This window comes from Jaculus jaculus, chromosome 4 (assembly GCF_020740685.1).
Source record: "Jaculus jaculus isolate mJacJac1 chromosome 4, mJacJac1.mat.Y.cur, whole genome shotgun sequence".
Lineage (NCBI taxonomy): Eukaryota > Metazoa > Chordata > Mammalia > Rodentia > Dipodidae > Jaculus > Jaculus jaculus.
The window spans coordinates 80314915-80339187 of NC_059105.1; the positions used below are offsets into that span (position 1 = coordinate 80314915).

Below are 24273 nucleotides of genomic sequence, written 5' to 3' on the forward strand. Positions count from 1 at the left end.
CTTTAAGTCCAGGCTGGCCTTGAATTTACAGTGATCCTTCTACTTCTGCCATCCAAGCACTGGAATTTAAGGTGTGAGCCACCCCTTCCTTTCTTTTTCTTTTTCTTTTTTTCCTTTCTATCTTTCTTTTCTTTTCTTTTCTTTTTTTTTTTTTTTGAGATAGACTCTCACTCTAGCTCAGGCTCACCTGGAATTTGTCTCAGGGTGGCCTTGAACTCACGGAGATCTTCCTACTTCTGGGATTAAAGGCATGTGCCACCATGCCCAGCTTTCTTGCTTTCTTTTTGATTGATTGGTTTTTTGAAATAACTTTAAAAAAATATGTTTATTTATTTATTTGAGAGAGGGATAGGCAGGGAGAGAGAGAATGTGTGCACCAGGGCTTCCAGGTACTGCAAAAGAACTCCAGATACATGCGCCACCCTGTGCATCTGGCTTACATGGGTACTGGGGAATCAAGCCTTAAACCACGGTCCTCCGGCTTCACAGACAAGTGCTTAACCAGTAAGCCATAGCTCCAGCCCATGAAATAACTTTTTATATAGTCCAAGCCTACACTTGCTGTTGCAGAGAATGATTTTGAGCTCCTGACCTGTCTGTCTTCACCTTCTGTGTGTTGGAAATAAAGGCATATACTATTACATCTGGCCAATATTTTATTTTGCTTTATTTTAAGCTCAGTTTTAAAAAATTATTTATTTATTTGAGATAGAAAGGTTTTATATATATATATGAGAATGATACACCAGAGCCTCAAGCCACTGCAAAAAAATCCAGACACATGTGCCGTTGTGTACATCTGGCTTACATGGGTCCTGAGGAATTGAACCTGGGTCCTTTGCCTTTGCAGAAAAGCACCTTAACCACTAATACATGTCCCCAGCCCTAATCCCAGTTTCTGTAATAATCATCTTGTTAAGATTCTTATAACTGCTTCACTTCTGTATCACTCTTAGAAGTTATGTCCTCAAATGTAAATTACTGTTTCAGATTTTTTTTTTAATTTGAGAGAGAGAGAGAAAATATTGACATGCCAGGGCCTCAGCCACTGCAATGGGTCCTTAGGCTTCACAGGCAAGCACCTTAACTGCTAAACTATCTCTCCAGCCCAGTTTCAGATGTTTTTAACTAAGGCTCCAGGCTGCATGCTCCATGTGACCTAGGTTACCCAAGCATCCCATTTCCCAGCAAGAGTGATTAAGGAATAGGCTCATGATTCAAATTAGACTAATCAGTGCTAAAGAGATTCTGCTGTGATTTTTACTGGATGTAGTGGGGTAGGATTCCCATTTTCCTTACCCCACAAACCTGTGAGGAAGGACCCATTGGAGGGAGTAAAATCAAGAGAAAAAATAAAAATAAGATGTTGTTAAATCTTTAATGTAGCTTGTTTATCTGAGGTGAATCTTTTCCAAGATAGTTATGAGTTATGAAAGTCATTAAATTAACCTTCTTCACCTGGCCATATTGAGTTGGGCATTTGTTATTTCAGCCTCCTTGGTACATAAAATTGCATGTCCTACTTCACCTAAACTTGTTTATTTATATTTAACTAGTTCTTTTCTCATTCCAGCCCCTTCATTTTATTTCAGCCACATGACCTTGCACTGCTGACATGGGAAGTCTTCCCAGCTTGGCGTCTCATATATGTCCTCCTCTAGTCCTAAGATTTTAAAGACTCTTTTTTTTTTTTCTCATGCTGCCTTTCAAGTTAAATGTCCTGAGATATTGTAGTTCTTAATTTTGTATATCCAGTTGACTAGAAATACATGGTGCCCAAAGTGAGCATAATTTCTGCCTATGTTTACAAGGGTATTCCCAGATGAGATTAGTATTTGAATTTGTGAACTGTGTGGAGCAAATTGCTGTCCCCAGTGTAAGCATCATTCAATTCCTTGAGTGGAATAAAAAGGTGGAGGAAGAGGGAATTCGGTTTCTCTGCTTGACCCTTGATCTGGGATACCAGTCTTCTCTTGTAATATCGTCATCAGCTCTCTAGTTCTCAGAATGATACCACGAGCTTTGCTGAGGTGGCCTCCATAATTTCATGAACCAAATTCCTCATAGAAAACCACTCTTCCTAATGGTTCTGTTTCTTTGATGAATCTTGACTAATACAGACTTTAATTAGAATGACTCCATTGATCATAGTGTCTAAGTAATTGCCCCACCATTACCTATTCCTGTACCTATAAATTTCTTCTATAGAAATCTTCATAATATGTAATTATACATTGGGCATTGTTTTATTTGTCCTTTACAAGGACTATATTTTCTTCTAAAATGGATGTCAGTCAGTGTCTGGCACAAAATACATAAGACCCAGAGGCGAGATGTATTTTGCAAGACTAGACTTGAAAATCAAATGACAAATTAACATTTATAATTTTCTGAAGTCCAGTTTAATGGTACATACGAATGTCCTAGCTACTGCCCTTTTGCAGCAGTAATGCCTAAAAGTCAGACATGTGCCAGCTTCTTATTTGGTCTGCCCCACAGTCCGCAAGCTACTGTAATGATAAAGTATGGATACATTGGCAACTTGGAATCTTGGATGACCATAGAGCTGGCAGTACTGCTGTGAATCTCACAGGCCAGGTATAGCAAGTATGAAATCATAAGCCCAGGTTTGATGTGCAACTCAGAATATCTAGGAAAGTGGCAGAAGTATGTGTTCTGATTCTGTTAGTTTGGTTTGACTCTGCTGGCAATCTCAGCGAGCACATGGACCATAAAGGAGCAGACAAACCACACAGGAAGGAACATCTTTGAGTCCTTTCTCTAAGGATATAATACATACAAATAAAATGCCAAATGAAAGAAATTTCTGAGCTCTGCTGCTTATGACCTCAAGATTTTAGTTGGGAATGAGCATCTTAAGCTACATTGTAAATAATCATGAAAATTCAGTTGACTATACCAATGAGGCAATGTATAAAAAACAAGAATGAAAGGCAGAGTTATGACTTCATCTGGACTTATTGAAATAGTATCCAGGTTTTAAATTTACAGTCAGTATTGAATTATCAAAGGACTGTGAGAAAGCCAAAGTTTTTTTTTTGAGTATATATATTATAATATAAACTATCATTATACTACTTTCATTTAAATGATTTGTCAATTTTGTAGTTATCTATAAATCTTAAATAAAGGCTCTCCAGGTTTTAGCTGTATAGCTTTTCTTAAAATATTTTTATTTATTTCCAGACATGGTGGCACATGCCTTTAATCCTAGCACTCGGGAAGCAGAGGTAGGAGGATCACCATGAGTTCAAGGCCTCCCTGAGACTACAAAACAGACAGTTAGACATAAAAAGCTAAGTAGGTAGAGAGGGAACGGGAATACCAGGGCCTCCTACTTCTGTAAACAAACTCCAGACTCATGCACTACTTTGTGCATCTGACTATATGTGGGTACTGGGGAAGAGAACCCAGGCCATCAGGTTTTGCAAGCAAATGCTTTAACCACTGAGTCATTTCTCCAGCCCTATGTATAGCTTTTCATAAGTGAAGTTTAGCTAATTTGATGTTTGAACACAAGGACAGTATTTTTGAAATATTATTTTATCTAACTTTTGCTAATAGAACATTATAATTTTAATTTGAGGTAATATGATCAAATTGACTAATTACTAATAAAAATGAACCAAGTGTTAGGGGTTAAACTTAGTCCTCCTCCTTCACAAAATAAAATATATTAGAGTTCTAATTCCTAATGCTTCAGAATGTGTCCTTGTTTGGAGATAGTCTTACAGAGGAAATCAAGTTCAAATAAGGTAATTAAAGAAGCCCTAATTAGCTGTGACTGGTGTCCTTATTCTATAAAGAGGGAAATTTAGACACAGACATGAAAAGGGATAAAAAGGATGCACATCAAGGACAAAGGAGAAAACCTCAGGTTACCAGAAACTAGAATAGATGCATAGAACAGACCTTTTTTTAGTGATGATAAAGGCAGCAACTGAACATGGCCCTGCCAACACCTTGACTGTAGACTTCTACCTTCCAGAACTGGGAGGCAGTGAATTTCTATTGTTCTAAGCACCCTGAATGACCTTTCCTTTTCTTAAAAAAATTTTTTTTCACTTATTTATTTGCAAGGACAGAGGAGTGGGTAGAATATGAATAGGTGTGCCATAGCCTCTTTGCCCTGCAAACAAAGCAGACGTATGTGCCATTTTGTGCATCTGGCTTTACATGGGTATTGGGGAATTGAACCTGGGACAAACCAGGCCAGTAGCTTTGCAAGCCAATATCTTTAACCAATAAACCATCACCCCAGCCCCTGAATGGCTTATTCTGTTTTCAATACAAAATGGCAATAGTGTTCACACAGTAGGTATTTTGCCCCTCTGTGGTACCAAGGAGGTTCTAATCCAGAGCCTTTTGCATGCTGGACATAAGTAGGGATTGGATGAGGTATATATCAGAACTCTGTACTATTTTTGCAACTTTTGTGAGTCCAAAGTAATATCAAAATAAATACTTAAAAATAAAGCTAGGGGGCTGGGGCTTAGCAGTTAAGGCATTTGCCTGCAAAGCCAAAGGACCCACGTTCGATTCCCCAGGGCCCACGTTAGCCAGATGCACAGGGGGGCACATGTGTCAGGAGTTTGTGTGCAGTGGCTGGAGGCCTGGCATGCCCATTCTCTCTCTGTGTCTCTCTGTCTTTCTTGCTTGCTTGCTTTCTGTCAAAGAAATAAAAATAAAATATTTAAAAATAAATAAATAAAGCTAGGTCTGGTGGTGTGTGCCTATAATTCCAGCACTCAGAATGCTGAGGCAGGAGGACCACAAGCTCAGTGTATGTGTGTGTAGCTCAGTTGGAACAGTACTTACTTAGCATGCACAAGGTGCTGAGTCCAATCACTGTGCACTGCATAAACCCAACATGTTATCTCACATTTGTAATCCTACTATTTGGGAGGAAGAACAAGGAAGCTAAGAAATTCAATATCATTCTCCAACCACACAGAAAATTGGAGGACAGCCTTGGATACATGCAAAAAACAAACTAGCAAACAAAGATTACAAATTTGATGCCAATTTGGGCTAGATGGTAAATAGCAGGTATGAGGCCAGCTTGGGCTGCATTGTGAGGCCTGGTCTCAAGAAAAACCAGAATGAATTAATGAAAGAAAACTGAATGCATCATCTACTCATCTTTCAAAATATTAAAACTTACGTGGTTACAAACATAAAATGTTGAAAATCATTTAAGGAAGAAATGTTTGATCAACATTATGGTTTATTTTCTGTTAGTTCATTAATCAAAGTTCAGATTTACATAATTTATACATTTTGAGTTTCATAATGTATAAGCATTGATATGTTTAAGAATATAATGTTACCCAGTAATTTGAGTATTTCTTTAATTTATAGAAATTTTGATTATGTTCAATTCAAAACACTGTATTATTATTGGTGTTAAAGTACTCATGAGTTCTTTATTTAATTAACTACCACTTTCATAGTTTTCTTTATAAGGTGCACACCAGAAGCTGATTCTGCAGTGCTATAAAGTTATGCTGGCAAGTTAAAGAGGCAAAGTCAGGTTCCAAGTTGGTCTAGCATTGAAAGATTAGGAACATTTTTAGCATACAAAACAGACAACATGTTGAGTTATATCCTAATCAGCAATTTTCTTGATATTTTTTAAAAGATTGAATGTTTTAGCATATTTGGACTTATCAGTTACTTTGTTTTAACATGACTTAGGCTTTTCCATAGTGATAGGATACTTTGTTCACTGGTAATTTAGGTTCCAGGAATTTATTTAGTATTTATATTAGTTTGTCCTTGTGAGGGAAAAAAGTTTTCTTCTCCTCTTCCTCCTCCTCCTTCTTCTTTGTTTTCTTTGTGGTAGGGTCTTGCTTTAGCTCAGGCTGACCTGGAATTCACTGTGTAATCTCAGGGTGGCCTTAAACTCACCGCAATCCTCCTACCTCGGCGCGCCCCCCCCCCTTGCTGGAATTAAAGGCGTGCACCATCATACCTGGCATAAGTTATTTTTGGGCTGGAGAGATGGCTTAGCAGCTAAGCGCTTGCCTGTGAAGCCTAAGGACCCCAGTTCGAGGCTCGATTCCCCAGGACCCACGTTAGCCAGATGCACAGGGGGGGCGCACGCATCTGGAGTTCGTATGCAGTTGCTGGAGGCCCTGGTGCGCCCATTCTCTCTCTCTCTCTCTCTCTCTCTCTCGCTCTCTGTATCTGTCTTTCTCTCTGTGTCTGTCGCCATCAAATAAATAAATAAGTGAACAAAAAAAAATTTTAAATAAAAATAAAAAATAAGTTGTTTTCATTAATATTAATAAAGATACTTGTAGTCATCATGCCTTGTTACTGACACACTGGCATTTGCATTTGCTTTTAATCTTTTGTATGAACTGACTTGTAGAAGTTGAAAACCTCTGCTGAAAAATGTTCAACTTCTTATTATTTAGAGCCTTGATATTGTAGATGTGCATGAGTTTTCATTATGCAGAATGTACACATGCTTAGCTATCTGATAAAATGGAAATTCAAAATAAAACTTCCATTTTTGAAAGTCACCTATGAGTTCTGGGGTCAAAGGCATGTGCCACCATGCCCATCATTAAGATAAGTTTTATTTGGGAGCGTCTATTGACATTACAAATATTAGTCTAGGAAAAAAATTTACTTTTCCAAAAGTGGAACATTCTCTTATTCAAATAATCTTGTTTGATAGCTAGAAGGTAATAGATCCTATTCAACTTATGCTTTGTTTGATATAAGAAGAAACCCTTCTTTTGTATTAGTACAGAATATACTTGTGATCATAGGACTCATTATGCCATCACTAGTCTATGATCAAAAATTCTCTTGTGGAAAATGGCTTCATATCTTAAGATAGTTTAAGGCTAAGGGCATTGTTCTGCCAGTGAACCCAAGTATTTAATCAAAACAGTACCCCTGCAGTATAAAAAGATTATAGCCACAATGCAGACATCATTAAATTAGCTTCCAAAGAAGCCTTTAATAAATAACTTCTGCAGCTAGAGCAGAGACAAAGGTGAGAGATATTTGTGGTGCTGGGGTTTAGGAAATGTATTTGTAATCATTCAAATAATGACTTCTGATTAGTTTAGTCTTTAAGGGAAGAAAGAACCAGAGAATTACAACTATTCTTTTGGTATGGCCTACACAGCTATTAAGGACTTTACCTACTGATAACAGTTTGCCTTGTCCAGTGTTTTGTATAGAAATGGCTTTTGCTTAATAAACTCATACCCTAGTACTGCTATGATAAAAGACAGATGCTGATAACATTATAAATATTCAAAAACATATCTGGAGGATTCAAAAATATCTCTTTGTCATTGGGGATATTTTCTTTTTATTTCTACTTATTTATGTATTTATTTATTTTTGGTTTTTCAAGGTAGGGTCTTGCTCCATTCCAGGCTGACCTGGAATTCACTCTGAGGGTGGCTCGAACTCACTGCAATCCTCCTACTTCTGCCTCCTGAGTGCTAGGATTAAAGGCATATGCCACCTTGCCCAGCTTCATTGGTGTTGCAGTCCAGATCATATTGCTAGTAGAAATCACCCAACTAAGAACAACTTCTGGGAAAAAGAGGTTTATTTTGGCTTACAGGCTAGAGGAGAAGCTCTATAATGGCAGGGGAAACAATGGTGTGACCAGAGAGTGGACCTCATCCCCTGGCCAACATATGGTGGACCACAGCAACAGGAGGGTGTGCCAAACACTGGGAAGGGGAAACTGGCTATAATACCCATATGCCCACTCCCAATAATACACTCCCTCCAGGAGGCATTAATTCCCAAATATCCATCAGCTGGAAACCTAGCATTCTGAACACCTAAGTTTATGGGGGACACCTGAACCAAACCACCACATTCTGCCCCTGGCTCCCATAAACTGATAACCATACATGATGTAAAATGCAATGCATTCATGTAACTTTAAAAGTCCCATAGTTTTTTATCAATTCCAATGATGTTTATACATCCCCATAGTCCAAGATCTTTTAACTGAGCCATAATACCAAAAAACAACCTCAAAAAACCCATAATGGCACAGAACAAACATTCACACTGCAAAAGATGGCATTGGGCATAGCAAAGAAACATTCAAGCAATACATGATTTGAACAGGGAAAATACCAAACTCTGTAGCTCCAAGTCCAACAACTCTAGTTAGTGACAAAGCTCCCAGTTTGATAACTAACCAGCAACAAGTCTCTGGACTTCCAATTCCATCCCGCCACCTACGCTACTCACAGTCCTAGAAAACTTCATCAGGGCAGGCAGCTCCTTAGCAGCCATCTCGTGGTCCCGGCATCTCCACTGGGTCTCCACTGCAAGTCAAGGTTCATCTTCATGGTCCCATAGGGGTCTCCATGCAGGCAACCAGCAAACCTGCTTCACACTGCCCATGGCCATTTCCAAAACACAAGACCATGTTGCAAACTCAATGACCCTCTCTTTCCAGCATTTCTAATACTCCATAATACCAGGTAGAGTGCCAATTTGTTAATCTAAGGGGGAATAAAGCAGACTTATGAAGAACAGGACTCCTTGAGTATTCAGGCCCCTTCAAAAGAGTTGACATTCTTCCTGTTGCCCCAGCACAGGTCAGCTAGCCCAGTCTCAAAGGTTGTAATCTCTCAGTTGCAGCTGAATGGGCAACAGTTCACCCAAAGATTTTTCTTTCTGTGCTATATCCCTCTGCTCACACCAGTTCATTTCTATGCAAAGCAACACTGTACAACTTCTCAGGACACAGGGATAACAATAAGTTTCTCACACAAACTGCTATCCCCGTCCAGGCAAAGCTCTTTCTCACCCTCATAAACCAAACCTCACAGTCCATAGTTCTTACTGCATTCAGGTCTTGCAGCTCTGACCAGAATAGTCCATCAAGCTGCAAGGCATCTCTTAGGCTAAGGTTTCAAATCCTCCCACATTCCTCTTGAAAATCAGCTCCAAAGGCCAGAGCCACACAGTCAGATGTCTAGCAGCAACCCCGCTCCTCGGTACCACTTTACTGTTGCAGTCCGGGCCACATTGCTGGTAGAAATCACCCAAATAAGAACAGCTTCTGGGAAAAAGAGGTTTATTTTGGCTTATAGGCTTGAGGGGAAGCTCAACGATGGCAGGGAAAGCAATGGCATGAGCAGAGAGTGGACATCACCCCCCTGGCCAACATATGGTGGACCACAGCAACAGGAGGGTATGCCAAACACTGGGAAGGGGAAACTGGCTATAATACCCATTAGCCCACCCCCAATAATACACTCCCTCCAGGAGGCAGTAATTCCCAAATACCCATCAGCTGGAAACCTAGCATTCCAAACACCTAAGTTTATGGGGGACACCTGAATCAAACCACCACAATTGGGGATATTTTTAAAATATTTTATTAATTTATTTGAGAGAGAGAAAATGGGTATGCCAGGGGCTCTAGCCACTGAAAAGAAAATTCCAGATACTTGCTCCACCTTGTAATCTGGCTTTACCCAGGCACTGGGAAATCAAACCTGGGTCCTTTGTTTTTGCAGGCAAGCAAGCCATCTCTCTAGCCCTGGGATTTTTTTTTTTTTTTTTTTTTTTTTTTTTGAGGTAGGGTCTCACTCTGGTCCAGGCTGACCTGGAATTCACTATGTAGTCTCATGGTGATCCTCCTACCTCTGCTTTCCAAGGTATTAAAGGTGTGCACCACCACACCCAGCTACAAATCTTTTTTTGATTGGATATTTTTGATATAGTACATAACACAAGATTATACAGGACAGAACTCAAGAAGCATAGTACATGGGAATGGAAGAAAATTTGACAAAAATTGAACAATGGAAGCCAGGCATGGTGGTGCATGCCTTTAATCCCAGTACTAGGGAGGTAGAGGTAGGGGCATTGCCATGAGTTCGAGGCCATCCTGAGACTACATAGTGAATTCCAGGTTAGCCTGAGCTAGAGTGAGACCCTACCTTAAAAAGCCAAAAATAAATAAAAAAGATAAATAAATATAGAATAATGGAAAACACTGGTCTTGCACCAATTGTGTTTTAGAGTATACTGGGTATGGGGAAACTAGAACAGTCACATTAAGTTTTTGACCTCAGAAAACTAAAATCCTTTTTTAGATTCTACTAGAACTAATGTATTTAAACAATGAATTGCAAGGAGCAAGCAACAAGAAACAGAGAGAAAATCCAATAAAGATGTCACTATACTACATCCCAGCTCCTATATATCACTTTCTTAACATTGACAAAATAACTTCTGTCATTATCAAATTATATGTTAATTGTCCCTACAAGCATAACAATTTAATTTAGTTATGTTTTCTGCCCATGAGACTACGTTTTAGCTCATTTATTTCTTCAAAGGAGTGAAACCAATGTTTTAATTATGTATCTAAAAATGCTACTACCACTAACTCATTAGTTGTAGTAAAAATATTTCTGTCAGAGCTGGAGGGATAGCTTAGTAGTTAAGGCACTTGCCTGCAAAGCCTAAGGACCCAAGTTTTACCTCCCATTACCCATGTAAGCCAGATGCACAAGGTGGCGCATACATCCAGAGTTTGTTTGCTGTGGCTAGAGGCCCTGGCAGACACATTCTGTCTCTCTGTCTGCTTCTTCCTCTCTTTACCTCCCTTTCTCTCAGGTATAGTGGCACACACCTTTAATTCCTGCACTCGGGAGGCTGAGGTAGCAGGATCACCATGAGTTTGAGGCCACCCTGAGACTGACTATACAGTGAATTCCAGATCAGTCTGAGCTAGAGTGAAACCAAAATAAATAAATAAAATAAAATGAAAATATTAAAATAGTAATAATATCAATGAATTTGTATAGGTTTGGAAGATTTCCAAGTCCTAAGTTATTGGTTTTTCTTAACTAAATCTTTAAAATGCTTGAAAAATAAGTCATATCTTTAATTAGTTCACATTCCAATCTGGTATTATGATAGTGCTAGATTCTTCTTAGAATAAATGTAGAAATTGAATAGTCACATTATTTTTTTGTTTGCTTGTTTGTTTTAAGGTAAGGTTTCACTCTAGCCCAGGCTGACCAGGAATTCACTAAGTCTTCTCAGGGTGGCCTGGAACTCATGGCGATCTTTCTGCCTCTGCCTCCCAAGTGCTGAGATTAAAGGTGTACACCATCACACTCAGCCAAGTCACATTAATTTGAATACTGTATTGCTATTAAGAAGTTTTAAAATAATTTTTAAAAATAAATGTATTTATTTATTTACTTGCAAGACAGAGAGAGAGAGAGAGAGAGAGAGAACATGCATGGGCCTCTTGCCACTGCAAATGAATTCTAGATGCATGTGCCATTTTGTGTATCTGGCTTTACATAGGTGCTGGGGAATTGAACCTGGGCCATCACCATTTGCAAGCAAGTGCTTTCAACCACTGAACCATCATCACCTCATCCCCTAAAATGATTTTTATATTGCAAACTACAAGTCAATTTAGAAGTATGTTAATAAATTTATTTATTAATTCCTTGTGTTAGCTTCCACAATATTTTGTTAGATTTTTATGTAATCCCTTTTAAAAAATGAGGATCCTTGCCGTATTAATCCTAGCACTCGGGAGGCAGAGGTAGGAGGATCGCCTTTAGTTCAAAGCTACCCTGAGGTTACATAGTGAATTACAGGTCAGCCTGGGCTAGAGGGAGACCCTATATCAGGAGGAAAAGAAAAAATATTCTTGTTACACACAATGTGTTAGATGAACAATAGCTCTTCAGTTCTGGCATATGGAAACTGGGTTCTCTTTGTCTAGAGTACCTGATATTTTGAATAATGACTTGGTAACACATTTGGCATCTGTTTTATTGTTTTGCAACATTAGATTAATAAGATATGTTTATTATCCTTCTTATGAGCCAAAAATATTGACATCACACTAATGTACATGTTTAATAGAAAATTAGTCTTACTTCCTGAGGTCAATTTTAATTAATGAAAATTATTTCCTTAAAACATCAGTTCTTAAATCTAAAATTCAAATGAACAAGGTTCTACTTTCATTTTCATTATTTTTGCAATACTTTCATTTTTCTAGTGACATTCTATAGGGCTTCAAGAATAGTAATTACAGAAGAAAATGTAAAAGAAATATTTTAATAGATATTCTTATATATTTTAATTATAAATGCTGAAATCAGATAAATTTCATCTGTTTCATTTACACAACTTTAAGTGTGTTTTTTTCCCTCCCAGGACATTTATTCAGAGCAGCTGGGGATCAACCGTTTAACCTGTCCACAGTGTCGAGTGCCTTCCCAGTGGTCAGCCACCCAGTCTTTGGTCTACATTCAGCCAGCTCAGGGCATTCAGAATTTGGTGGTTTGGGGACACTTGGTACACCCACAGCCTTAGCCGCACATCCCCAACTAGCATCATTTCCAGGTAAACATCTGTTATGGAATTCAAGGAAAGGAGGAAAAACTGGAAATGTTCAAGCAGTGATGTTTATTAAACTGAACCACAAAGAATAGTATAATACCTGTGTATTAAACTTTTATGCATGAATTGGCTCAATCTTATCACATGTGAAAAATAAAACAGAGTTTGAAATGATGTAGCAGTTACCTAGACAATCAGATGATTGTCTAGGTAAATAAGCATGTACCAGAGAGAAGAGTTAAGCCGGCTGTTTCTGATACTTTTGATTAAAGTATAGTTATATAGAAAAATGCAATGCTTAAGTGTAGACATTGAATTGTTTTCAGCTTTGCTTGGTTTTGTTTGTTTGTTGCTTTATTTCAAGGTAGGGTCTCACTCTAGCCCAGGTTGTCTTTGTACTCACCCTGTAGTCCCAAGCTGGGCTTGAACTCACCTCCTATCTCTGCCTCTTGAGTGTTGGGATTAAAAGCATGCACCACCACACCAGACTTTACTTGATCTTTAAAAAAAATATTTGGGGCTGGAGAGATGGCTTAGTGGTTAAGCGCTTGCCTGTGAAGCGTAAGGACCCCTGTTTGAGGCTTGATTCTCCAGGACCTACGTTAGCCAGATGCACCGGGGGGCGCATGCGTCTGGAGTTCGTTTGCAGTGGCTGGAGGCCCTGATGCACCCATTCTCCCTCTCCCTCTCCCTCTCTCTCTCTCTCTGTCACCCTCAAATAAATAAACAAAATAAAAAAAATTTTTTGAGCCGGGTGTGGTAGTGCAAGCCTTTAATCCCAGCACTGGGGAGGCAGAGGTAGGAGGATTGAGATAAGTTGGAGGCCAGCCTGAGACTACATAGTGAATTCCAGGTTAGCCTGGGCTAGAGTGAGACTCTACCTTGAAAAAGAAAACAAAAGCAACAACAGCAAAAAAAAAAAAAAAAAAAAATTATTTAACTTGGGGTTAGATTGAAGCTTATTGGTAAGAAGCTTGCCTCTCACATATGAGGCCCTGGAGGTGAAACTAAAATCTAGCCCTTATAATGAATATTTCACATGCCATTTTAGTTTTTTACATCTCTTTGTAGGAAACATGAAACTATTAAAAGTAATTCTTAAAAATATGACTAGGGACTTATTCAGGGGTTTTTGTGTTTTTGTTTGTTTGTTTTTCGAGGTAGTGTCTCACTCTGGCCCAGGCTGACCTGGAATTAACTATGTAGTTTCAGGGTGGCCTTGAACTCATGGCAATTCTCCTACCTCTGCCTTCCAAGTGCTGGGATTAAAGGCATGCACCACCACGCCCAGCAACTTACTCTGTTTTTAACATTGTTGTTTAGCAAGATAAGCACTTAATAATTGTTTCCTGATATAGAAAACTGCAAAATAAAAGTTGAATAGATAATAATAGCCCTGTTAGTAGTTACTGATATTTTAAATATTTTATCGTTTTGTCATAGCTTATAGTTCTGAATTTGAATAATTAAAACACATAATTATTGTTTTAAAATAATCTACCTTCTATGCAGGAAAGTTGGTTCATAAGTATAAAAAATCATACCTATGATCTTTAATAATGAATGTTAATACTTCCGTTGTAAACAAACAGGCTTCATAAAAAGCCTAGTTGCTTCAGCCTATATAAAATGTTCATTCATTCATTTATTGTTTTGTGCATGAGGCCAGCAGAATAATGCAACACGGTATTATTATGTACCATTATTTTTAGAGGACAAGCATGACTAGACACAGTCATTAGTGATAAAAACTGTGTATTCATGGGGCTAAAGAGGTGGCTAAGTAGTTAACTCAGCTTTCTGCAAATGCATGAAGGCCTGAAACTGCCAGAGTTTGAACACAAATATCAGCTGGTCATGAACACACACTTGTACCCCTAGTTCTGTAGAGAAACAGAGTCTTCAGAATCTTCCAAGACCCCCAAACCCTGGAATTAGTAAAAGGAGACTTCTGCTCACAATAAAACCAGGGGGAAAGAGATGGAGCAGGACCATTTCCTATGAGTTCTGTAGAACAATGTGGAGGACCTTCCCCCCTGAGCTCTTTAGAAAGAGGGAGCAGGACCTTCTGCTCTTATCTCTGTAGAGAGATGGAGCAGAACCTTCCCCTCTGAGCTCTGTAGAGATATGGAGCAGGACCTTCCCCTCTGAGCTCTGTAGGGAGATGGAGCAGGACCTTTCCCTCTGAGCTCTGTAGGGAGATGGAGCAGGACCCTCCCCTCTGGCTGTGTAGGGAGATGGAGCAGGACCTTCCCCTCTGGCTCTAGAGGTGAACTGCCGCCTATAATAGCACCTGAGGACAAATACATGTTCCTAGGTCACACCCACACCCACACAAATATACTTATGTGAGCAATCTTTTTTTTTTTAATTAGCTTTCTATTCTGCAAGTGCAGGCAGTTTGGGACCATTATTAGGCTCATCTGTGACCTACCCTCTTTATGTGAGCAATCTTATTTGCCAAGTAGGTAGAGATCATGTCTTATTTAGATCTCTGATTTTTATCAAATTATAAATTTAGTGAAATATGTTAAATATATATTATTATTTAGAGGGATAACCAAGTTGCCAATGTTCTTTAGATAGATAGATAGATAGATAGATAGATAGATAGATAGATAGATAGATAGAGACATACATACATACATAGACATACATACATACATACATACATACATATATACATACATACATATGAAAACAATATGTGTGTGTGTATCACAGGAAAATATTCCTGGAAATCATGAGTAAGATATAATTTTCAGTGAAGTTTATGTATTTCTGTAATATTTTTTGCTTTTTTTTCTTTCCAAGGCAGGGTCTGGCTATAGCCCAGGCTGACCTGGAATTTTCTGTGTAGTCTCTTGGTGGCCTGGGACTCACAGCAATCCTCCTACCTCTGCCTTGCGAGTGCTGGGATTAAAGGTGTTTGCTACCATGCCTGGCTTTTTTCTAAAATATTCTTCATTTCAACCAACAAATGTAAAATTATTTAATGAGTAATAGTAAAATGGACTTGAAATTTTATATTGAAATAGTATTTCTTGATAATTTTTAAAAATTAAATATAAATCTTGGTAACTACAATTAAATATATTAACATCAAAATCTTTGTGTTATGTCTGTCTTAGATCTTAAACTAATGCCACATCAAAGCTAGGCATGGTAGCACACGATTATGTTTCTAGGACTTCAGAGGCTAAGGTGGGAGCATCACATGTTCGATGCTAGTCTTGCCTACATTGTGGACCCTGTTACCACAAAAATAAGAAAGGGAGGAAAGGAAGGGTAAAAAAGTGTAAAAAAAGAAGTATAAATTTTTGTGAGATTCTGTATATTTTTCAAATATCACAGTCATTCAGTTGCAAAGGATTAATGTTGCTGCTGTGTTGTCTCTTCCTTTGAATTTGTATAGACATTCCTCATTTGCATATTTATATCATCCTTGCTTTGTAATTTTCATTTTCAACAGGCTAGTTTGTAACTAAGTTGGGCATGCCAGGGCCTCCAGCCACTGCAAACAAATACCAGACACATGTGCCACCTTGTGCATCTGGCTTAAGTGGGTCCTGGAGAATCAAACCTGGGTCCTTTGGCTTTGCAGGGAAGCGCCTGAACTGCTAAGACATCTCTCCTACCCTCAGCTGTATTTTTTAAACTATGAAATACCTTTGTCTTTTTAGCTTGAATCTAAGAAACACTAAGATGAAGATTCTTGAATATTGCGCTAATGATAGTGATGACTATAAAGGCTTTAATTAGCTGTTTATAGTTAAAAGATGATATAACTGTGTTATATGAACAATTCTGCATCAAGAAGAAATTTGACTCTTTTTCTGGGATAAAATGTAGAGACATTCATTATATTAGCTAGAAAGTTACAATTAAAAAAATTGATTTGTTTGCTTTTGAGGTGCAGAATGGTGGCGAACCACAGATGTTCATACTCGTACAGGGGCACCCTTCTTTCCACCATTATTGGGAATCCCACCGCTGTTTGCTCCTCCAGGCCAGAATCATGATTCTTCATTCCACACGAGGACTTCAGGAAAGAGTAATCGAAGTGGTCCTGAAAAAGGTATCTATATCAGCAGAGTTCCATTTTAAAAAACACTTTTATAGCACTGTACGTGGTGCTTTCACACCATCCTTCTTGGCACTTATATAGATCTTTGAAATTAGAAGCATCCCCATTTTACCACCAAGGATAAGTAGTTGTTCACAAAAATACTGGTTGCATATTAACATGGCTTAATCAGGATTTGAACCCAGTTCTACTGATTTTTCCTTGTTATAGCATGTAACCCAAGAGAAAATACTACTATTTCTACAGTTGAACATTAGGCTTTGTCAAAACTAATGTCCTAGTACTGTGTTTTGTTAAATGATCAGTGTTTGTGCAGTTGTTCACTATTGTTAAAATACTACTTGAAAGTTATAGTGTCTTAGATATTACTATATTTTTAATTTGAATAAATATTTGGGAAATTAAAAGTGAAATATTTGTATTTAATTATATTTCAAAACACTTCTTTAATTGAAATGCTGTTCACATTAGTGTAATATTAGTCATTTAAAAATGAGTAATTCATTGCTGTGCATGGTGGCACACACCTTTAATCCCAGCACTTGGGAAGCAGAGAGGTAGGAGGATTGCTACAAGTTCAATGCCACTTACATAGTAAATTCCAGGTCAACCTGGGCTAGAGTGAAACCCTACCTTGAACCCCCCCAAAAGTGAATAATTCAGTGGTATTTAGCAAATTCAATATTATATAGACATTACCTCTCTATCGAGTTCTAAAACATTTTATCTCTCCCAAAGAGAATTCTGTACTTTACAGCAGCAATTCACCTTTCCTCTCTTCTTCCCAGCCTCTTGCAACCATTAGTTTTTTTTTTTTAATATTTTTTAAATTTATTTGAGAGAGAGAGACAAAGAAAGTGGGACTCTAGCTACCGCAAACAAACTCCAGATGCATATGCCACCTTATGCATCTGGCTTTTACATGGGTACTGAGGAATGAAACCTGGGTCCTTAGGGTTTACAGGTTGAAACAGCTCTCCATATATCAATATTTCTTTTGTGACCAAATAGTATTCCATTATATAAACATGTCTATTTTTATTTCCGAGGTATAAATGGGTCAGTTAATGGAAACAGTATATCATCTGTAATCGGCGTTAACACTTCTGTACTTTCCACTACTACTTCAAGTTCCGTGGGGCAGAGTAAAAGTACAAGCTCAGGTGGAGGAAATCTAAAATGTAATCAGGAACAAAGCAAAAATCAGCCTTTAGATTCTAGAGCTGACAAAATAAAAGATAAGGTAAGTTATTATTTCAAGAACAACTATATTTAACATCTTAAAAAAACACCAGAATCTGTAGATTATTTTATTACCAACTTTTGTGTGTATGTGTGTGAGTGTGTGTGTGTGTGTGTGTGTGTATGAAAAAGAGAGAGAGAGAGAGAGAGAGAGAGAGAGAGCTGTAGTATGTGGGATATGTGAGGCATATGCACATGGGGCACATACCCCATTAATGGGTGTGCAGAAGTCAGAGGATAACATCATGTCTTACCACATATTCACTTATGTCTATGAAACAGGGTCTCTCCTTCAACCTGGAGCTGTGAGCCACAGCTATTCTCCAGTCTATGCCACCTACCCACCCTGGGGTCACAGCTGTTTATGGTCATGTGTAGCTTTCTATGTGTGTTCTAAAGAGTTGAACTTGGTAGCCTCCAGCCCCAGAGGCTCATGCTTAAGCAGCAAGCATTCTTAAACACTAACCCATCTCCCCAGCCCCAATTCCCATTTTTCAAGATGTATATTTTATAATATAAGGCCATTATTATACGTCTTAAAAATTCAGTTTAGGAGAAAGTGTATGTGGCGGGGGAGGGAATTACCATGGGATATTTTTTTTATAATCATGGAAAATGCTATTAAAAATTTAAAAAAATTCAATTTAATAGTACCAGTGTAACTAATGTAAGTAGGGCTGAAGATGTAGCTCAGTTACGAGAGTGTTGCCTAGCATACATGAAAACCTGGGTTTGATCCCAGCCCTGCATAAGGCAGCTGTGTGGATACATGTCTGTAGCACAAGCACTCAGGAATGGATTAGAAGTTCAAGGCTTGGATACAAAGTGAGTTCAAAAGAAAAGAAAAGTAACAACACAAAAAAGTAAATAAATAAATAATTTAGCTAGCAATGATAAGGGTTTTGTTTTGGGGGCTTTTTCTTTTATGCTGAGGATCGCACCAAGGCTGCCTGCATATTAAGCATGTGCTTTACCACTGAGCTATAGTTGCAAGAGTTAAAAGTTGATTGAGACTTGCTAAATATCAACTCTGCTCTAATTGCTTTTCATGAAATATCTATTTCACTTTTCCTGTATTCTGAATGAAGGAACTATGTAGGGAAACAACATCAAAATAATTAGCCAAAGAAGTGGAGTCAGGGTTTCAACCACGTATGTTGACTCCTGAGCCTATACTTTAGGGGTAAAAAAAAAAAACAAAAGAAAAAGAGGAAAACCCTTTATTTTGGAAATTTTCAAATAATTAAAGCAGATAAATTAATCCTGTATAGTCATTATGCAGAATCAGGAGTTACCATACCGTGACCACTTTCTCTTCCTCTCTGCCCCTAACTATGCAAGTTATCACTCTATTCACTCTGTGCACTAAGGGCATTCTTTTTTCTTTTTCTAGTTGGTACAAGGTTAGGCCTTGTTAATAGAGGGTTCTGGAAGAGGAAGGGAGTTTTGCTGCTTAGTGTTTTCTTTCTCTATGCTGTGCTGTCCCCGAATGGCTTCCATGCCTTCTGGTAGCTTCACTGCTGGTGGTGGTCAGGATACTCATCAATGTTGAGGAAACTCAGTGGCACACAATATTTAGTGACGTTTATTGGCGTCTCAGTAAGCAAGTTTTGTTGAGAAGCTAATGGGTGCCTTTTCTAGCTAATTTTCCTGGCACAACAGACAGGTTCCCAGTTTAGTTTTACTGGTACCTTAGTTGGCAGTACTTCCTGTATGCTGGTGTGACCTGTGTGTCACCTCACTGAGCAATTCTGCCATGCAGCGGGGAAGAGCAACACCCTTCCCCCCCCCCAAAAAAACGTCAAGCTTTGCCTTGGTAATGAGGGTTGTGGGAAAGATGCCTTCTTCCTTAGGCCAAATGAAAAGCGCTGTTTTCTGCATCTGCTGTTTATTTTCTTGTAGAGGTTCTTCATCCATATCAATATCTTCTGCTACTACTTAATAACTTGTTTGCATTTTTTGGAGACAAGGTGTCATTTTGTAACCCAGACTGTCCTAGAACTTAAGATCCTCATGCTTCTGAGGTTTCCTGGGCTGGGACTTGTAGCTGAATGCTAACAGCATTTGCTTAGCATTCCTGAGACCCTGGGTTTGATACGTGGCACCAGGCAGACAGAAATTTCTTTCTATTCACAGTCTCAGTTCTCTTTTCCATAGAAAATTGTTGTCTTCCAGAAGTATAGTATACCCAGAAGAGGGCTTGAGGGAAGGTCATCTATGACTCTAAGAAGCTTCATGAATATTCCAAGGGTACTGCACCTAAGCCCTAGACACAATTTTTTTTCTGCTTCAAACACCACTGAACAGCGGAGTGAACATAATAAAGGACTCTTGATTGTTTCCTCCAGGTACATGAGTTAGGGTGATCCCTCCACCTGCCGCTCTTCAGCTGCTCTTAGTTCTCCCTTAGGAATTCTTTCCAAGGACATCAATGTACGCAACAAGGTCTCTCTCTGAGCTGCTGCCATTTTCTCTGCATGTAACCCATTGAGGACATGAAACAAATGTCAGACATTATGCCATTGAATATATTTCAGATGTTTCTTTCTTTTTTTGAGGTAGAGTCTCACTATTGCCCAGGCTGCCCTGGAATTCACTATGTAGTCTCAGGGTTGCTTCAAACTCATGGCAGTTCTCCTACCTCTGGCTCCCAAGTGCTGGGATTAAAGCTGTGTGCCACTATGCTCAGTTCATTGAGCATATTTCTACATGTATTTATGAAAGTGAGATGTCCATATTTTTAAAGTTCACACTCTTAGAAGAAGTGCAAAAATCTAGTAAAATCTAAAATCTACAGTGTTCACCACAAGTTCAAGGCCTCGTGAAAAGCTCAGAAGGCATGAACATGAAACAATCCCTCTTTAGTTCTTATACTACATTGGCATTGCTAACAAAAGTAGCACTGTTAAACCATAACCTGTTACCAGGAGCACATGTTAAAACCTACAGATGCCCTCTTTGATGAAATAAAGAGATAGATTCTGAGGTGCCACAGTGATATTTGTAGACAACTCAGGAAAATTAAAGTATAAAGAGATTGGTTGGCTATTAAGTCAGATTTTAATTAATATAAGGGTAGAATCCAAAGAAAATATAATCATAGTGTAAAGTTTAAGATTTCATATCACATTAAGCACTTTTGAATAATCATGTTCCAGAATGTATTTGTGGCAACAGTTTGTGTAAACAAAGAAAAATGAAGAATATTGGAATAAAAAGGGAAAGTTATATTTTTTACAAAGTATTTTTCATATTAAAAGTTTTATTTTAAAATACTTCATTAGCCCTTCCTCTATAGTTTAAAAAAAATGGTTGTGCAGCTAGTTTTGAAGTGCTTCCTGAGGGATGAAATTCTGATCTCAGGCATTCTCATTAAAAGTCACTGACCAACTCCATTTTTTCATGCAACTTATGTTTTTGGAATATATGTAGGTATTCTGAAATAAGTAAGTTCAGACTAAAATATATAAGCATAGCCTGCTTTATAAACAAATAAAGCAAATTTAAGTTTAAATGAGTTACATTCTAGCAGCTACCTAAACTTGTCCCATGTAGCCAAAATCAATTTTTTAGTTTATATGTATGCATGTATGTGATATTTTTTAATGGATTGATAATATTAGGGGACATAACATCAGAAAGCTGCTAAGGGCAACAGTATAGTAGTTCCTCAAAAAATTAAAAATGGAATTGAAGTTGTTATAGAAATCCCAATAGTGAATATATGCTTCCAAAGAACTATAAATAGTGTCTGAGGGCTGGAGAGATGGCTAGTGGTTAAGCACTTGCCTGTGAAGCCTAAGGACTCCGGTTCGAGGCTTAATTCCCCAGGACCCACGTTAGCCAGATGCACAAGGGGGTGTCGAGTTCGTTTGCAGTGGCTGGAGGCCCTGGCACGCCCATTCTCTCTCTCTCTCTCTCTCTCTCCTTTTTCCTGTCTGTCAGTCTCAAATAAATAAATAAACATAAACAAAAAAAATAGTGTCTGAAAGAAAGGTCAGAACATCAGTGTTCATTATTCATAGTAGCTAAAAATCTATAATTCATTTCAAGTAGCCATAACCATAAAGGCAGTAGAATGGTGACTGCCATGGTCAGAGTATGGGGAACAGAGGTGGGAGTGGTTAATGGCTATAGAGTTTTAGTTTTACAAGATGAAAACAATTTTGAAGATATATTATACTGATGATTATATAACATTATAAATATATTTAATACTACTGAAGTATATATTTTGAAATGCTTAGGGCTACAAATGTGATGTGGATTTCACCAAAAAAATTAGTGAGATTCAGAAACAGAAAATCTTGTGTTATCACTCCCCCTAGTAGTATGTGCCCTACTCCAAATAAAATGGGTTTTGCTCTTTGTCCTTTGCTCTTCACTAAGAGCTGCATGATAGGGTTCCTACTAGTCCCCCGTTGCTCATCTCCTGCCACTGTTTCTGGCTTTCAGTGCCCTGACTAGTGTAGCTGACTTGCCAAAGTGAACATGCTACACACGTTTCTAGCTCATGGGCTTTTTCCTTTGCAATTTTGTTTTTGCCTTGCAGTGCTCTTATCTTATGTCTGTAACTGTTGCTTGTTCACTGTTGGGTCACAGCTCAGAAAGGACTTCCTGATGACTGCTACAAAACTGCTGACTCCACCCCTACTTACTAGCAATATTGTCTACTTAGTGCTATTTTACTCGTGGCATTTACCACTCTGAACATTTATTTAGGTCACTTGTTGATTACTGGTTCCTATTCTCACTAAGAGACTAGAGGTCTGTTTCTTGCACCTTTCATCCCCAAAGACTTGAGCAACTATGCCTGGCACATAATAGTTCTGAATATGCTTTGTTATTGGAAGAAAAAAGTATACAATAGAATGAAGTTCAAGGGAGAGGGTTCTGAGAAGCTTTTCCAGATCTGATTGAAGGAAACTAATAAGATTTTCTTTGATCATTTTAAAAAATGTTTCAAGTGAAAAAAAAGAGATATAATTATGTGAAATAAAACACACATACATACATACATACTTACATACCTGCATACGGACATATATCCTTACAGGGACTTTGGAATGAAATTGTTGGTATCCAAACCCATTTTCCTACTTTTTCTCTTATATGGATACTTTTATAACTGTATTGACTTTTTTGAGGCACACTGTCAACATAGGCTTTGTGGAGACGACCTCCATCAGAGTCATATTAATTGCTTATGAATGATCATCCCTGTCTTTTTAGTAGTGTGACCAAGAAATCTGTTAATCTCAACATCTTAAAGAGAATCTTACCTACCCTAAAGTATAAGACTAGCACCTCCTGATCTGTTCTGGGGTGTATAGTACCCATTTCCCATACTATCTTTATATGTAAAATTATATGCAGAATATGCAGATAATATAGGCATTAAAATAGTTTTTTTTGCAAAATAACTGTAGTTTCTTCCTTTCCTTTGCCAACCTCCTACTGAACCAAAAGTGATTATGTTCAGTTTAGATTTATTAGGAGGTTCATAAATGTATATGCTTAGAAAACTATAACAGACATTGGCTGCAAAGAAGGAATTGTTTCTCTGCTAAACAATAGGCTTAATATTAACATACTATTCTTTTACCCTTTTGTCTCTGCATTTATGATCTTTCTCATCTTACTATTCCCATACTACTCTAATTCAGTTTCTCACCCCCTCCCTGTCTGTGGAAAAGTGATAGATAACACAGGCAGCAGTGCAACTATTACCATCCCCATTGAAAGCCGCGCCCATGCAGGAAGCATTATGATGGCTACTATGGACCAAGGAACAGAGAGTTCTGGAAGCACAGGATTACAGAAAGAAGACTCCCACTGGCTCTGCGTTTTATAGTTTAGTCAGTGTTTAGAAGGCACAGAAAGAATGAAGACTTGCAGCCTATACCTGTGGTTCTAAGTCGACTTCTTTTTATAAAGGGTATTGTTATCTTTCATCCCCCAAAGACCAATAGTCATGAAACAGTATTTCTGTGAAGACTATAAAACTTCTGTAATACGTTGCTTCTCTTCATTTAGTATTGTATTCTTTATCAGCAAATGCCATTGAAATGGTCCTAAGAAACTATGGACTACTTAATCTTGTTGCTCTATCATTTAATATTTGTCCTTTGATTTGTCCTTGGATTTGATTAGTAGTACATGCATGATAGTTTCCTGAATTCCTTTTTTGTCTTACTATCAGTAGAATTTTAGCCTTTTATCCTTACGTAGCTATTTAGTCATAATTCATCTCATGCTTTTTCTTCTTTTTAACTACCACTCTGGTCTGTCCCTTAAGCCAGATTTCTCCTATATGACTGGTTATCCTTTTCTACCAGGTTTGTTCCCCCCCAATAAAATCTTAATATTTCAGAAATAAATTTGAGTCCTTTATTTTTCTACCTTTTTAATGTGAAATACAAAAACCTGCATTCAATGCCACCCATAACTTTTACTACCTATTTTATCTTCTCTGCATCACTTGTTACTGTGTGGAATATTTGCTTTCTTATGGAGCAAGTGCTCCTGTTCTC

At 38.0% G+C, this 24273-nt stretch overlaps 1 protein-coding gene across 21 annotated transcripts in view; it reads left to right on the forward strand.

Annotated features, from left to right (window-relative positions):
• Positions 1-24273, forward strand: part of Baz2b (bromodomain adjacent to zinc finger domain 2B) — a 308213-nt gene that overhangs the window by 184415 nt on the left and 99525 nt on the right. For 16 of the 21 annotated variants that reach the window (XM_045146851.1, XM_045146862.1, XM_045146853.1 and 13 more), the window contains 3 exons: positions 12226-12414; positions 16325-16489; positions 17548-17741. In XM_045146851.1, coding sequence (XP_045002786.1) covers positions 12226-12414; positions 16325-16489; positions 17548-17741 — 548 coding nt within the window. The remainder of the gene's footprint in view (positions 1-12225; positions 12415-16324; positions 16490-17547; positions 17742-24273) is intronic. The other 5 variants (XM_045146854.1, XM_045146870.1, XM_045146871.1 and 2 more) reach the window with 3 other exon arrangements.